Raw genomic sequence first — 15,660 nt, forward strand, 5'->3', positions numbered from 1 at the left:
AATTAAATCAACTTAATTTTTTTTCCGTGTACGTTTCCGATTAATAAATACGCTTATTTTTAACACTACACGTGGTTTAACCAATCTGTTTAAAATTTGTTTCTCTTTATTAATTCGTAAAAATTTGTATCATAATTTTGTATCGTAAACACAATTTCTCCCATTATATTATATAATATAATTTTAAATTTTACCATTTAAAACAATCAAAATGTATAATCAAATTTTCAAAGTCGTAAAATTACATAACGGAGGAAATTTAAAATAGTGTTGCAGATTTGCGATATAAAATGGCACGTAATTCAAAATTACGTTTATGATACGTTTACAAAATTAAGCACAATTCAAAATATAAAAGAAAAATTGAAATGCGATATATATCGCATTCACTGCGATTCTTAAGGAAGATCGCATTCACGATACACAATTTTCACACATCTCTAATTAAGGCTAATGACGCCAGCTTTTTGTCATCTCGCACCAACGCGCAACGTAAGCAGCTACTAGTTAATTCATACATTAATTTGTAATTTTCCTTCTGACGCGGTACAACGAGAAACGCTAAAAATACTTAAATTGCACAGCTTTCATAATTTTTTTAAAATAAAAAGCCTTTGAATTAAATTTTAACAGATTCAAACTTACCAGTCACTATTCTTAGCACAAAAACTTATAAATATTAATTTAATTTTTATAGTTTATGTAATCAATAATTGTTTTTCAAATTGTTGGCTTGTTAAATAAATGTTGGTGCAAGAGACCAACCTTTGAGTTATAAAAATAAAATGGTTGTTTAATATTTTTCTAAAATAACAATTGCGTTTGTATATACAAATGCGATGGAAAATCGCGAAAAGCTTGTTGGAAAAATATTGCGCAAAAATGCTAAAAAATATGCATGAATGAGAGGAATATACCGAGTTTAATTTATGTCGTGCGACATGAAATAAAAATTCGATGTTACGAAAAGCACTTATCCACCTGACGTAGATCATAAAAACACGAAGTGAAAGGATTAAAAACCCATTTTATATTAAATTTTTCTTTAAACTTTGTGCCACAATTTTTAGCAAAATTTTTGCACAAAGTTTAATGTAGGTTTTTACCCGTTATATTTTCTTTGTCACATTTTCCAACTGTTAAGTGCTTGCGTATCTCTCTATATTTTAATGTTTTTCCTGGCATATTACGTGCCGTGATATTATTCTGGCAAAATTTCAGTCTCCGATTACCACAATTAATCTTGCAATTAATTAACTTATAAGCAATTGATTATTTGACGATGATTCCGCGTAAAATCGCAACATTTTATTTCACTTTTAAATATCAATGCCGTGTACGATGAACAAGTATGCATGGGCTTTTGCTCTTTTACTCATATTTACTCATATCGGAATTCATAGGAAGGGATATATGTTTGCTCAGCTACGCGTTGAGTTTCGCCTTTCAGTCTTCGCGGTGCACGTCGTGTTATCTTTGCTCAGATGTAAAATACGTTTCTCCAGATACTCACTAGCTACGTGCATGTAACCAGAAACCATTACGGTATTAAACGAGGGAGAATCTCCGGAGACTTCGCAACGATATTTGCCAGTATGATTGGGCTGCACATCCTTCAGGACTACTCGATGCGCATCGCTCCGATTTGTCTGAAACGTAATTAACAGTCGTTATTTATGATGACAGGGATATGATCCATAAATTGTGAAATATACGCGTATGTCCCGTCGCTACGTACGCAATAATCGACAAAATCCTGCAATTATAAAGTTCATGTTATTGAGATTGTATTGTGCAAAATATTATCATAAATATACATGCAATATTTGGGCGCGCATGTGATATACTTTAAAATCATATTAAGCCAAAACGTTTCAACAAGTAATGCGCTTTACATTTTAATCCCTTCATTTGGGAGAATATTATTTATTAATATTTGTAAATTTGCTACCATTATATCATTTTATTACCATTTATATCGGATATTTATTAGCTTATTTTACCAAATATCAATAAAAAACACAAATAAAGTGCGATTTTGTAATGATCATTGAAAAAAGTTGTATTATATATTTTTATTTACATAAATAAATAAGGAACAATTATTACAATTATCATTTAAATTTTAAACAGAAATAGTAACTTTAAAAATTTTTAAATATATATATATATAATCACAATATATATCTCTTTTACTTTCAGTGCGTTAAATGTCTAGCGGTAGGAAGATAAATTATATAATTACACAAGTCATTCCCGTAATATTGTTCGCAATATTTCATCGTTATACCGATATCGCACAACTACCAAGACGGCGTCTTTTGTGATGATATTTCGTCACGGTAAAACTATGCCATTAAAAACATCAAGATTAATAACTCTCCCTTTCCCTCTCTCCTTTTTTTTCAGAACAACGAACCGTGCGCGGCCGGATGAAAAAGGAGTCGAGTCGGTCGAGATCGGACGGATGAATTACATATCATTTCGCGCTGTAAACGGCGCGGCAATGGGTAACGGGAGAGGCCTACTGAATTTTGAGTTAATTTAGCATCAACCGTAGAATTGACCGAGCGGCGGCACGATGCGGGCAAGTGCCATTTATTGCAAATCGATCGCACTTACTCGCCTGCTTTGACGTCCTCTCGCGCGCGTTCGCTCGTTCGCGACGAACAATACCTAGCAACAGGGATTAATTATATGTTGCCGGTGGCAGCGTATATAAATCACACAATTAATTTTGCTGCGGTTTGCTTCGTGTTTGTGGCAACGACACGCTCATATGCCACATTAGGATGGACGATCGTACTAGCATCGCAATAGAGAATCGTGCTTTCGAGAGAAACTCCCTTCCGGCTCGTACCGAAAACAGGATCAGCTCAGACGTTATCCTAATTGACTACGTTTCTTTTAAACGTTAGAATCAAAAAGTGAATACTTTGGATAATTTAGTCAAGTTTCTCTCTTTAAATAAACAGCCAATTTAATAAATTATTGTAATAAGCCGAATATTAATCAACCGTATAAATGCTCATTTAAAAGTATTTGCGTTAAACAATTTAATTATTAAAATTTGTTGTCGATAATACACGGTGTCGCAATGAAATTGAAAGAGAGTTTCGGCGACGTAGCCGAAATGTTCATTTTTCATAGATTTTTTAAAGACTTGTTCAAAAAATATTTTATTTTCTGTTCAGAAATTTTGTTATTATCAAAATAATATAATTGTGATACACTACGAATAGTATATAACATACTTCAGGTTGTGATAATAGGATTGTGATAATATGTGTAATTATTATTTAAATAATTAAATTATAAAACATATAAAAAAGTGTACATATATGCGCGCGTATATATATGGCTTTTATAGAATTTCCATGAAAGTTTCGGTTTCGGTTTCGACCGAAATTGACACAACCGAATATTCGTTTTCGGCCAAAATTTAAAAATAAGATTGTTTCGGTCGGACTCTAAAAAATTACTTTTAAAAAGTACAAATATTAGTAAAATTATTCTACGAATTTAGTCTACATTGAATATTTCAAAACTATAACAAATCGACCGGCACGCGGCATTAATGTTTGTTTTCGCGGTGTATCGCGGTGTACCGGGTGTACGCCGCGCATGTTTACTAAAGGTCGCCGCGCTACTACAGCTACCATTTCTGCGTCGATGCTCGAGCCATAAGCGGGGAGCACACACTTCTGCACAACGCATAATGCGTAAGCATAAGAAAATTGATTGGTCCATACACATGTGCATAAGGAAATAGACCAATCAGTTTTCTTATGCTTACGTATTTTGCGTTATGCAGAAGTGTGTGCTCCCCGCTATACTGCTGTTAGGCAGCATAGCGAGACACGCGAGGAGACACGAAAAATCAAGGAGACACGAAAAGCGATCGTTCTCTACGAGTATCAGCCTGCTACAATTAATTCCCGCGATTAGCACCTAAGAGTATGTATATATCGAGACAAAAGCTGTTAATCGAGAAAGGTATTTCGCGTGATTTACTCGTCTAAAATTGATTGGACATAAAAAAATTGATGAGACATAAAAAAAATCGTCGCTTCATTGTGACGTTTACGGACAACGTTGCTTGTCTAAAGATACTGGGAGTCGCACATGTGTCGCGTCGCGTTTTCAATTTAAATGTACAGTGGGTGTAAAAAGTATTAGTATACACTAGGAATTTTCATAAAAAATAATTTATTTCTGTGTAATAATAAATAATAAGTAAATAATAATTTTTTTATATTATAAAATCTTTCTTTAGATAGGTAGATAGGAACACGAAGGGATTGTAACTCGTACTGTTAATTATATAGGATAATGTAATAAGTTAAATTTGAGTAAAGTTTAAATATGTTATAGCTATAAAAGAAACTCGCAATCAACGTGCACTAATAACATGTATATTTCACGACATTTACTCATTTTGAAGTGCTTAGCTATCGCTTAATCGACGTTGAAATTTGATCGTTATATTTTCGAATATTTAATTACGTCTTATGCCCGTTTTCACCAACGTCGTTTAACTTTAAACCTTAGTTCAATTCACTCTTTGTCTCTTTCTAACAGTCTCCCTTAGAAACAAATGAAGAGTGAGTTAAACTAAGGTTAAAATTGAACGACGCCGCGACGTTGATAAAAACGGGCATTAATTAGTCGTTAACTCGTGGTAACAGTGTAAAAGTTACCGCCGAGCGAGCCTTATATTTTTTGATCATTTATGGAACACATATTATACGCCACAGGCACGGGACGGATTGAATCGGAATCGAGCGGCGGTCAATTAGTCGCGGATTTAATTAGTAATTGATATTTCGTGGTCATCCGGATATTTCGATATTTGTTAATAGCTCGAATTCGGGATATGCGCATCGGCGATTCGTCGAAATGTGTATTTCGCAAGATATCTCCGATCAAAAGATGTAGCAAATCGACCGGTATATTCGCGGACGTTGCTTTCTGCAAACGTTTTTATCTTCGATCTTATTGTTATCCGGACATCCGGAGTCGGATGTCGGAACGTAGCCGATGGTCTAATGAAGAAAATTTGTTTCCGAAAAAGAAATTCTCTCATTGGGCCATCGGCTATACGTTCCGACATCCGACTCCGACATACGACTCATTGTAGACTGGGCCAAAAGGCCAAAGCACGTATGACAGTCGTAGTCGTGAACGTAATAACGCATAACCTATGGCGTATCCTCTGATTTGTCAGGTCGAGGACTACGTCGTATATCGCTACGCCATGTTAAGTGCTTTTAATTGGCCCTAAACTACCGTACGTTGATTCGCTCGCGTTGTAACGCAAGATGGTCCCGAATCGTAAACACTTATTGCGCGTATTAGAATATTTATTATTGAAAATCATTGAAAGTGTCGAAGGTGCGATTAGGGGTGCGTTCCACTTAACGCTCACAACGCTCGCGAGCATCATTCGTCCTTTTTTAACATTTGACAAACAACAAGGATGAAATGATTCCACGAGCGTTGCGAGTTGCGAGCATTAAATGGAACGCACCCTAGGAGTCGCGGCGAGTGATGCGTGAAGTTGGCTGCGGGACTTTCGTATTCCCTTCGGCGCCGGACGCCGTTTGAGATTCGTCCGTTCGCGTCTCGCGAGTATCTAGTGATTCGTAGCTTATTCTACTCTCGCGATTATTCTTTTTTGAGTGACACGTCATGTATATAATGATGTGCGTTGCGATAGAAGTGCTGCGTGCTCGTAGTCAACGATCTCCTCTTTCGCGAGTGAATGCGATGGACAAGTGCGACGACGAACGACGAACTCTGAAAGGAAAAAGAGGCCCGGGAGGAGGCATCGGGCGACAGCGGAACAACCATGAGGTGAGTAATTTCTTATTTACGCCGCGAAATTGATTCTATTCCCGTTTATTTGCATATTGTTTATTAGTACGATTTAAGCACTAATGAATTTTGAATTCGATAATAGGGGTCAGAGGGGTCGGCAAAGATATTTGATTTGATATTTTTGTTAGGTTAGGTTAGTATCATGCAGGTTTGATATAGGCTGCATTCGGGGAGTGCGCTATTAGCGCTATTGCATCATTAATCTTAACCTCCTTTCCCCTAGGATCCGCCAGTGGATTTAAGTAATAATTGAAGAAAAAATCTTTTATATATATACACAAAACTTTAGACGGTTCAGACACTTTAGACTTTCTCTGGATAAATTATGTAATTATTTTATTAAACATCAAAGGAAACAGCTTAAAATAAGAGACGAATAAACATTTTTGGACGTGCTGCAATTATTTTTTTGAAATATTGACTGTTTATTGTCGAATAATTCTACTTAATAATAGAGAGATGAATAAAAATTTCCAAACGCGCTGTAATTATTTTTTGAAATATTGATTGTTATTTCGGACGTTGTTATAATTTCGGTTTTACGTTTGTATTTTACAGGTCGGCGTAATATCACAACTCCGCTGTTGCGCATCGTGCCGGTGAGTGCTAAATTATATTCTTATATTAATTATTGGCCATTCGATCGTTTATGACTTACAAATTATCGTGATCTGGATATTTTCGTCCTCAATTAAAATCTTGAGAATACATTATTAAAGTATTGCATGTTTCGCTATTTACGAAGCCCTCTCTGTGCAACGCAATATTACGACTATTAAAAATTAAAAAACGACCTATTTTTATTAATAACGGTTATAAAGAGATATTTTTATTCAGTTGTAAAAAGAGATGAGTAATTGCATTTATTTCAACAATTGTCCGAAATTATTAAAAAAAATATAGGTGTAACAGGACATTTTTGAAGATAATAAATTCTAAAATTTATACACAAAAATATAGGGCAGGACATGTTATATACAAAATTATTATGAAAAGTAAAACCAAGTAAAATTATTCGACGATAAAACAATTTGCTCTGCCCTTTGCAGATAAGATTTTTATCTTCCCCGGAGTTTGTCATTTAACTTACCGCAGCAGTCGTTAAAGACATATCGTGCGGTCGGTTTATTTCGTACGGATTACCTCGACAAGATTCTATTAAACTTTCTTCCATTGGGGAAAAAGTTTTGCATTATACCCTTTTAGACAAATGTTCCGTCGCCATTATATTTATTCGCGAATCGCTCGGATATACGCGGATATAGTTATCACTTAATGGAATAATGGATCTTTATGCGTCCATCGCGTTTATCACGAAAATTAGAATAGCGGCCCGCGTATCCGGATCGGAGATCAACTGACACGCTCATGCATGTTAAAGGCAACAACACACCAGCGGTGGTGTATATCGTTTTACTCTACACGCCTGGGCTACATAATATAGCGATTCAACAATGCCCGGCGTAACATGCTCACGTATAAATTCATCGAACTCGGCCTGGCAATATTAATATTGTTACCCGTTTGCGAAATACAGAACGGTAACGGCTAGCTGATATTCTCCGCGCCTATACCTCTCTCTATACACATGTATATCGTTTCTCTCGTCGCTTTGGCAACCTCATCGCCATCCGTGGTCGCAGCGGCACAATTCTCGCTCTATATTTCTCTGTTCCCTCCCCCGGCCAGAAGTACATCGCGATTTATTGGCCGGAGTGCGCTGTCCGTATTTTCCGCCGGTAAAATCTAATTGGAAAACCATTGCGTGCACGGGAGCGTCCCCCCGTTACTCGCGCCGCCGCGCGAAAATCGCGTGTGGCCGCATAAAGGATTTAGCTATTCTTTCACTCTCTATTTCAATTCAGTCCTTAAAACATTGATTTTGCGACGGTTTACGTTCATCCGCAACATACAGCTACGCGCGCCTTGTCCAACTCAATTATATCACGTAATATATTGGCGTACATTTTATTTGGAGAGCATAATTATTTTTCCTTCCATCGAGAAACAACGTAACCAAACTAATTAAGCAGATATTTTATGATAAAAAGTCTGGGAAAATTCATTATTCATGCTTTCGTAAAATTGAACAATAAATGAGAACACTGTGTGTGCTTTTTTCGTTTTCGTCCAGTATTTCGTGGAAATAGGGAAAAAAAGTATTACACAATTTAAAGCTGGAATACTTTGAGAGACAGCATAAATGCTTAACTTGTGCTTTAATTCGGATTGAATAAAGCTGTTAGCTGTGTGCTTTAGTTCAGCTTGGATAAAGCTTTTAACAGCTTTTTTTAACTCTGTTCCGAAAACGTTGATTTTGCAGCGGCTATTCTTTCTTCTCTCTCTCTCGCGACACGTACACGCGTAATAGTGTACGTGCGTAGTTCGAAATATCGCGGAGCTTGGATTGGAGCTCCTCTCTGTGTTCTCATTTCTTTTTCTGTCGATGCGATGGCACGTAATCGACCGCGCGCGCATGCAAGCTGCCTCCTCTCTCCATATGTCGTAATAAATTCAAAAAGTTGTCTTTGAAACATTCTATATTAACAAGTATATGGAAACGTGAAAAAATTCTTTCTTTTCGCAAAAGAGGATCTCGTTATAGGGAAAAATTCCATTGGTGAACTCACGCGAAATTCTCGTTGAAAAAAAGGAACTATTGGATTCCATTTAAAATGTCAAAGAGAGAGACGTTCATGTATATAGCTTTTTATACGAACGTGCAGTAATGAAAAGTAGATTATCAAACTTTGCTGTAGCAAACGATGTTGGTTAGCGGAAAATAATATCTTTTACATTAATAAACGAGGTAAAGAGAGCCTTTGGGGAAACCAGAGCACGTAATCGAGCCGTGTTTTCAAAATAATATATTGAAATTCATCATACTTGATTTATCGTACCGGCTTTTACATGCATCCGTGCATCGATATTGTCACGCCCAGAACGCGATGATAATGGTTGATTGACGTTTTATGACCGCTGGGTAAAATATGAATTTTATTGTCTTCGCTCGTACACAATAGTTTTCATTTCTCATCAAGTTATTGGAAAAACGAACGAGTTTAATAGCGCGAAAGACTTTAACAATTCGATCGATAAAGAAAGGAATCTTGGGTACGTAACGGCAGATCACGGTAGTCGTGGTAAAGTTGTCAGAAAGGCGCCATCATAAATGGGAAAATTCGCTTCATCACGTAATATGATCACTATCTGTTAAATACTAGATATCATGCATATGCATGGTTCTATTATTTATATGTTGCAGTATCTTTGCTTTCGTGTGGATATACGTATTCTATTGCATATAATTATTAAGTGTAAAATAGATGATTGTCATAATTTCTGTCGCCGAATGAATAATGGCATTACCTGGATTGTATTTAACTACGCTACGTGATAATTTAGTTGCACTTCACGATATATTTCTTTGATGCAACGCTATATTATGTTACGTTTCTTCTTGGTTATTTTGTGAAATTAATTTCTGCAACGGAATGTAACGTTGTACGTCGCAGCAAAGTATCACATTTAAATGTTTTCACGTTTAATATGTAGTTTCCCCGAACGTGAATGTGAACTTCGGTAGTATATTTGCTCGTAACATCTAAAGTAAATGTATTTTATATTTGCATGTTGCGATAGAAAAGGTAGAGAAGGGATGCCGTAAGTTTTCTTCTGGAATAAACCGCCGCGCTAACGGATTTCAAATATTGAATGACATTAAAGCATGTTATATGGGAAAACGAATGGTACCGCCGTTCGTCAATATCCTACTAGAGAAATATTATTTACGCTTACTTTATTACATGAAAATATCAGGTTGTGTATTTTGAAAGAGTTTGTATAAATAATTTAATTTTTATAGAATTAATTATAAATAAAATGAAATTTTTTGTTTAAAAAAAATTTCGCATTATGCCATCAAACGAAAGACGATGAGAAATTAAATCTTAATGAAATTTCAACGACGCTCCTTTTAATTGGCGGGTTTGTATATTTTTATTCAAGTTTCTGCCGTGCGACAGCTATTTCTTCTTCATGCATGCCAGATATGCGCTGCAAATATTCGTTTGCATATACAGTATGCAATCTGCCTTGCGTTTTGCGCATGTTATAACGTGAATACTATTTCATTTCATAGATATTGACTGCGAGGAGATTGTCGTTTTACCGTAAAGCATGCTAAAATAACATTTTTAAGTTAGAAACATGACGATAATAGAAATAGTATTAAATGTTACGTAACTTATGTTTGTTGTATAGAGTATCCGTAATATGGGATCACAAATTTAGAAAACACAAATTTTTCTAATCTAGACTCGATTTTTCAGAATTAAAATATAAAGTTATTAATAATTTCGTGTTATATTATAAACAATAAAAAATACACAAATACATATATAAAAAGTTTTTTCATAATTATTTCTTAGTTTAAAATAATATAGCAATAAGTATAATTAAAGCGCAGCTAAGTAACTAACTAATACAAATAAATAAATAATGAAATAATAATATAATTTACGCAAAAATATTTACAAAGAAATCTTTACAAATTTAAAATCAATTTAAACTTAAAAATACTTTAAATCGATGAATTTTATCTCCATCTTTGCAAACCCTGATATTTGTACGTTAAGTGCGGACATAAAATTTGATTCGTCGAAAAATAGGAGACAACTTTTAATAAAAACATCGCAACTACATGAAATAGCGCAACTATAAAAAAGCTTGTAGAATAAATAGTCATGAGGTAATCTTTTTTTCGCCAGTAAAAATTAATAAAGGAGATGGTTTAATTCGATCCAACTGGCCATTTATTAATATAATATTCAAATATACAACGTTTCGACCATGGTGTCCATGGTTTGGTCCTTATCAAGTGTAAACTAAATTATAGTTTTACAATGAGGTTGTTTTATGAAACATCTCAATATAAAAGCTGATAATATCTATAACAAAAATAATTCAAAATACTAAATGAATGAAACTGAATGAACTAAAAATAATGAAAGTAAAAGAATTTTCATGTTGCGTGTATCCTCAAAGGTTGATTGAGTACTCTACGTACTATTCTGAAAAAACTTGACGTGATTGTATGTGGAAAGGATAAGTTGACTATAATACCAAAGAAACTGAAGTAGTCTACAAAATTTATTGCAATGATTGTAACGTATCGTATATAGAACAAACCAAAAGACATGTAGAAACTCGCGTTAAAAAGCACCGAAATGACATAAAGAAGCATGATAGTAACCATTCGGTCGTTAGCAAACACCAGTTAGTTAACTAACATATGGGTATGAGATTAATTGGTCCACACCAGAAATTTTACACAAAGGAGAAGAGGGAAATAGCCGAAATGTATTATTATGTCAAATTATTTATCAATCAAATTATTATATTATTTTATCAAAAAGCATAATAATAAATAATAATACCATTAACTTAAAAAAAGATACCGAAAACGTGAATCTTTTATACGATAGAGTTATGCAATCCACTTAGTCTTTGCAATCCCTTGCTATTGTGTTTACACCCAAATGACTTACACCACATGATTGGCAATTGGTGCCAGTTGGCTATTGGCTGTCGGTGGAATTTGCCTCAGTGCTCTATATACAATAGGACCAATCACGAAGTCACACTAGGTTCTTTGAGACAACGTCACTATTACAAAAGCAGTTTGCCATTGGCTGTCAATTAAGATTAACCGTTTCTCTCTGTGCTCCATGTATATCGGGACGATATGCAAACCATAGCGATCTTTGAGACAATGGTATCGTTGCAAGAAGCTTTTTAACCTTGAGAACACACGCAACATAAAAATCGTATTTTAAATTATTTTTATTATATTATCAGCTTTTATATATAATTAAGATGTTTCGTAAAACATCTTCATTGTAAATCTATAACTTATTGTTAGTTATTTATTACGCTTGACAAGAGCCACAAATCATAGTCGAAACGTTATTATAAATGGCTAGTTTGGTCGGATTAAACCATCGATCCTTTGTTAAAATATTCGATTGCACGTATAGTGAAATTAGGCAAATAGTTCTAATAAAATTTAAAAATTTAAATTAAAGATAGTTGAGAAATAATAAAATCTTTTTTTTTTTTAACTTTATGGTATCATAAATTATCGTAGAAAAGATAGAATGTATTGATTCTATATAAATAGATATTTCTATTTAGATGTTTCAAACTTATTTTATTCGTACAGCAATTATATTATTGGTATAGTAAATATAGTGTTATAATAGAAACTAAGATAATTTAATATTAAAGTAATTTAATATAATAGAAATTTTTAACACGATTTTTAACACAATTAAAAGTAAATAAATTTGTAATGCTTGTGTGGGTCGGTATATCATTGAATAAATATAAACTCATTATTTTAATTCGATCGATTGACGAGCTTTTACCTACTTTTTTAGATGAAATAGTACATTAGAAAATTGCACGTTGCAGATCTGTCCAGATCTGTCTCTCGAGATTTTCATTTAATGTGTTACGTACCACGACTTTTGCTCCAAGTTCTCCAAACACTCCAATCGGCGGCAATTCCTTGGGGACATATCGAAAAAATTCCGGGCCCTTGTACCATTTGACAGTGTAAAGAGTATCCGATTGTAAATCATATCTGCAAGACATGTTGACTGTTGTACCAACTGCCACTGCCAGTGGAATGTCGATTGACACATTGCTTAGTCCGCGAACGCCTAGAAAGAAAAAGAAAATAGGTCACTATCGATTGCATTTAAATATTAAAAATTGAATGGATAAATTGTAGTAAATTAACCAATAACTATTTCTATATATTTTTTATTATAACCTTCTTTATTACTTTAAATTTTATTATTATTGAGTATTTAATACCATTAATCGACTTTAAACATAATAACTCTGATACAATCATTTAAATGTTGTGTTAGAAATTATAAAATACCTACATATAAATTCGACTTTTCTTATTGTATATTTTAAGCTTAATAAGTTTCATAAAAAGCTTCATAAAAGCATATAAAATACATGCTTTGAATCTATACATATATACACCAACATGAACAGAATAGAGATTTTTTTTTACTAACGGATGCTTTGATAAACTTGCATCGAGTGCATCAATTTTTTATATTAAATATTTTTTAAATTATATTTTATATTAAATACTTTTTAAAAAGTTTTAATTTATATAAATAACAGGATATGATTTTTATTATCTATTTATAAATTTTATTTGCAAAAAATTGATTAAATAAATGATTATTTAACTAACTTTGATATTAAAATTAACGAGTAACAAGGAAAAGAGAGCTTTAGAATCAAGGATGTTGAAGCGTTACGACTAAAAAACTTTTTGAATCCAAGTAGATTCTGTAGACTTCATCATAAAAAATTCTGTCAAAGTTTGAGGTTGTTTAGGAAGCTTGCTGTTGAAAAAATTAAATAGTAAAATTACACTCAAATTTTGACAGGTTTTTTTATGATATAAAATCTATAGAATCTATTTGGATTTAAAGAGTTTTCATCATTTTAGTCGTAACATTTCAAAATCCTTAAAAATAATATAATAATTTGTTATTAAAGTTTTTTTGTAAATGGATAAATGCGTTTTTTTTTTTAATTTATTACAGATATTTTTTGAATAAGAGGAACATACTGCTATTTAATCAATTACTTATTATTAAGAGATATCACAAAAAATTTTATTCTGTATATATATCTACATAAATATATATTGAAAAGTTGCTTCTTGCTTTAAAAACGGTTAATTAAATAAGATAATTACAGTTTCAAATATTTTTTTTTTATTAAATTAATTGTGTACATAACACACACACACATACCTACTAGGTCAAATCTTTTCGTTGAACAAAAAACTACTTTTTTCTCCTATCGAAAAAAGTATAAGTTGTGCAAGATATTTATCTCACTTACTTTAACAACTTAAATGAACAAGTGTTTAAACTTTTCCTGCTAAGCCTAGCAACGTTGTTCGCTGTTACGGATTACTATTTCGGCGAAACGAGATGAGGCATCTTGCCAAAAAACGCTGGAAGAAGCTCGCAAAAAGTAACATCACGGTCGTCGATTTTTAAGCATCTATATTGCGCACTTACTTAGATCGAGTTTGAAACTTATTACCATTCCAATACACTTTACGTGCTCTGCCTGTCATGCATTATTCATCGCAGGTTTGGGAGGAGCATCATGCTATTTAAACAAATTGGTCATAATAAAGTTTTCATTAAAGCTCTCGATGCAAAATCTTTCTTAATACGAGGAGAACTCGCTCTAAAGATAAGGATCTGTGAACGCTAACGAGTGATTTAATAATATAGTTCAAGGAAACTATTTTATATACTCGAGAATATAGTATCGTCCTCAATTTACTGGGTGGTCCGTTATGTCTTAATTAATATGCATGTAGAATGTGTGCTGTAGGCGTTTAGCGGTATAAAGTATTAAACGTGATACGGAGGAATGTCAGCAACTATGACCGAAAAGCGTTACACAGAAGTGCTTACTAACGCGTGTTACAACGCTGCTGCAAATTTCCGGCTCTTATCAGGATCACGTTGCGAGAAATCTGCGCAGTTCGTCATTGTTTCGGCTTAAATGAAGAAAAATCCAACCTCGAGGAGATTGTATATTTCGCACGGTGTGTGTGGTGGTATGCGCGAAATTGCCAGCGAGGCCAGCGAGACGTGCCGTGGACTCGCAACAGCGGACTAACGCCGAAAGTTTGGTCGTTAATTAATCGTTTTTCGGTGTATCCTCTTCTAATTAATTATTTATGCCTCGATCCACCGCTGGTCATTGTGCTAATAAAGTAATTAAACGATAATTAATCTGCAAAATAATTAATTGAGAAATTAGCCGGCTAGAAGAGAGGGTAACAGATCGTGAAAACGCGACTATTAAAACACACGACTATTAAAATAATAAAAAGTATATGCATTTCAATAGAAACATCTGGATAACTTCCTCGACATCGAACGGTTAGAATGCACGTACGCACATGAGAGAGAATAAGCTTCTATACGTCGTTCTTCTTCTCGCGTGCGGCCAGTTTTAATTATCGCATTATAATAGGCGTCGTTAGGCGCGTTCTCGTTTCCTCTGATAGAATATCTCCGTCTCAGCAAAACGAAAGTTTTTCACTCGCAGAGACGCGCGACTCTTTATCACTAATCACCGCACAGTTTTGAACTTGGTACGACGTATTAGAGGAACGTTGCGTAATTAGAGCCAGTAATTGGAACGTCTGCTCCTCAAAGTTTCAGCATTGCATTGGGCTACGTATAATCAGATGTTTGGCCTCAACGTGCAACGCGCGCGGGTGCAACGCGAGCGCTCTCGCAGATCGCTGCACCGAGATTTAAATACCAGTTCACTAATCACTTTGCTAATCCTTAATTACCGCCCCCCTCCTCGCGAGAAACGCGATTGTTATTCGCATCATGTTGTTCTGCCTTCCGTTTTTGGAAGGCGAAATCTTCCCGTAAATAACGGCAATTCCGAAACAATGGCATCGCATAAATTCGCTACGTATATATCAGACTCGTCTTAAATTATCGCGAGAATAATAAAGCCCGCGAGTTGCACGCGCTTAAGCAGATTCGAAATCGCCCTTTGTGGCCAGTTTTAATTCCCTCATGAATTTATAAATGCCTGCGTGGCGTGAACAGCGAAACATCACAAGAACCGTACGTATCGAGTGTTGCGTCAATCGCACGCGAAGCAAGTTGCGTTTAATGTTTAATCAGCTAA

The 15,660-nt window shown here is 34.3% G+C and overlaps 1 protein-coding gene across 1 annotated transcript in view; it reads right to left on the bottom strand.

The window, feature by feature from the left end:
- The window catches only part of LOC112458557, a 60,336-nt gene that overhangs the window by 7,420 nt on the left and 37,256 nt on the right, over positions 1–15,660 (bottom strand). The window contains exons 2-3 of the mRNA XM_025022248.1: positions 12,403–12,605; positions 1,514–1,649 (exon numbers count right to left, since the gene is read on the bottom strand). Of these exons, the coding sequence (XP_024878016.1) occupies positions 1,514–1,649; positions 12,403–12,605 (339 nt within the window). The remainder of the gene's footprint in view (positions 1–1,513; positions 1,650–12,402; positions 12,606–15,660) is intronic.

Source organism: Temnothorax curvispinosus, unplaced genomic scaffold (genome assembly GCF_003070985.1).
Source record: "Temnothorax curvispinosus isolate PA1 unplaced genomic scaffold, ASM307098v1 QBEX01008992.1, whole genome shotgun sequence".
Taxonomy (NCBI): Eukaryota; Metazoa; Arthropoda; class Insecta; order Hymenoptera; family Formicidae; genus Temnothorax; species Temnothorax curvispinosus.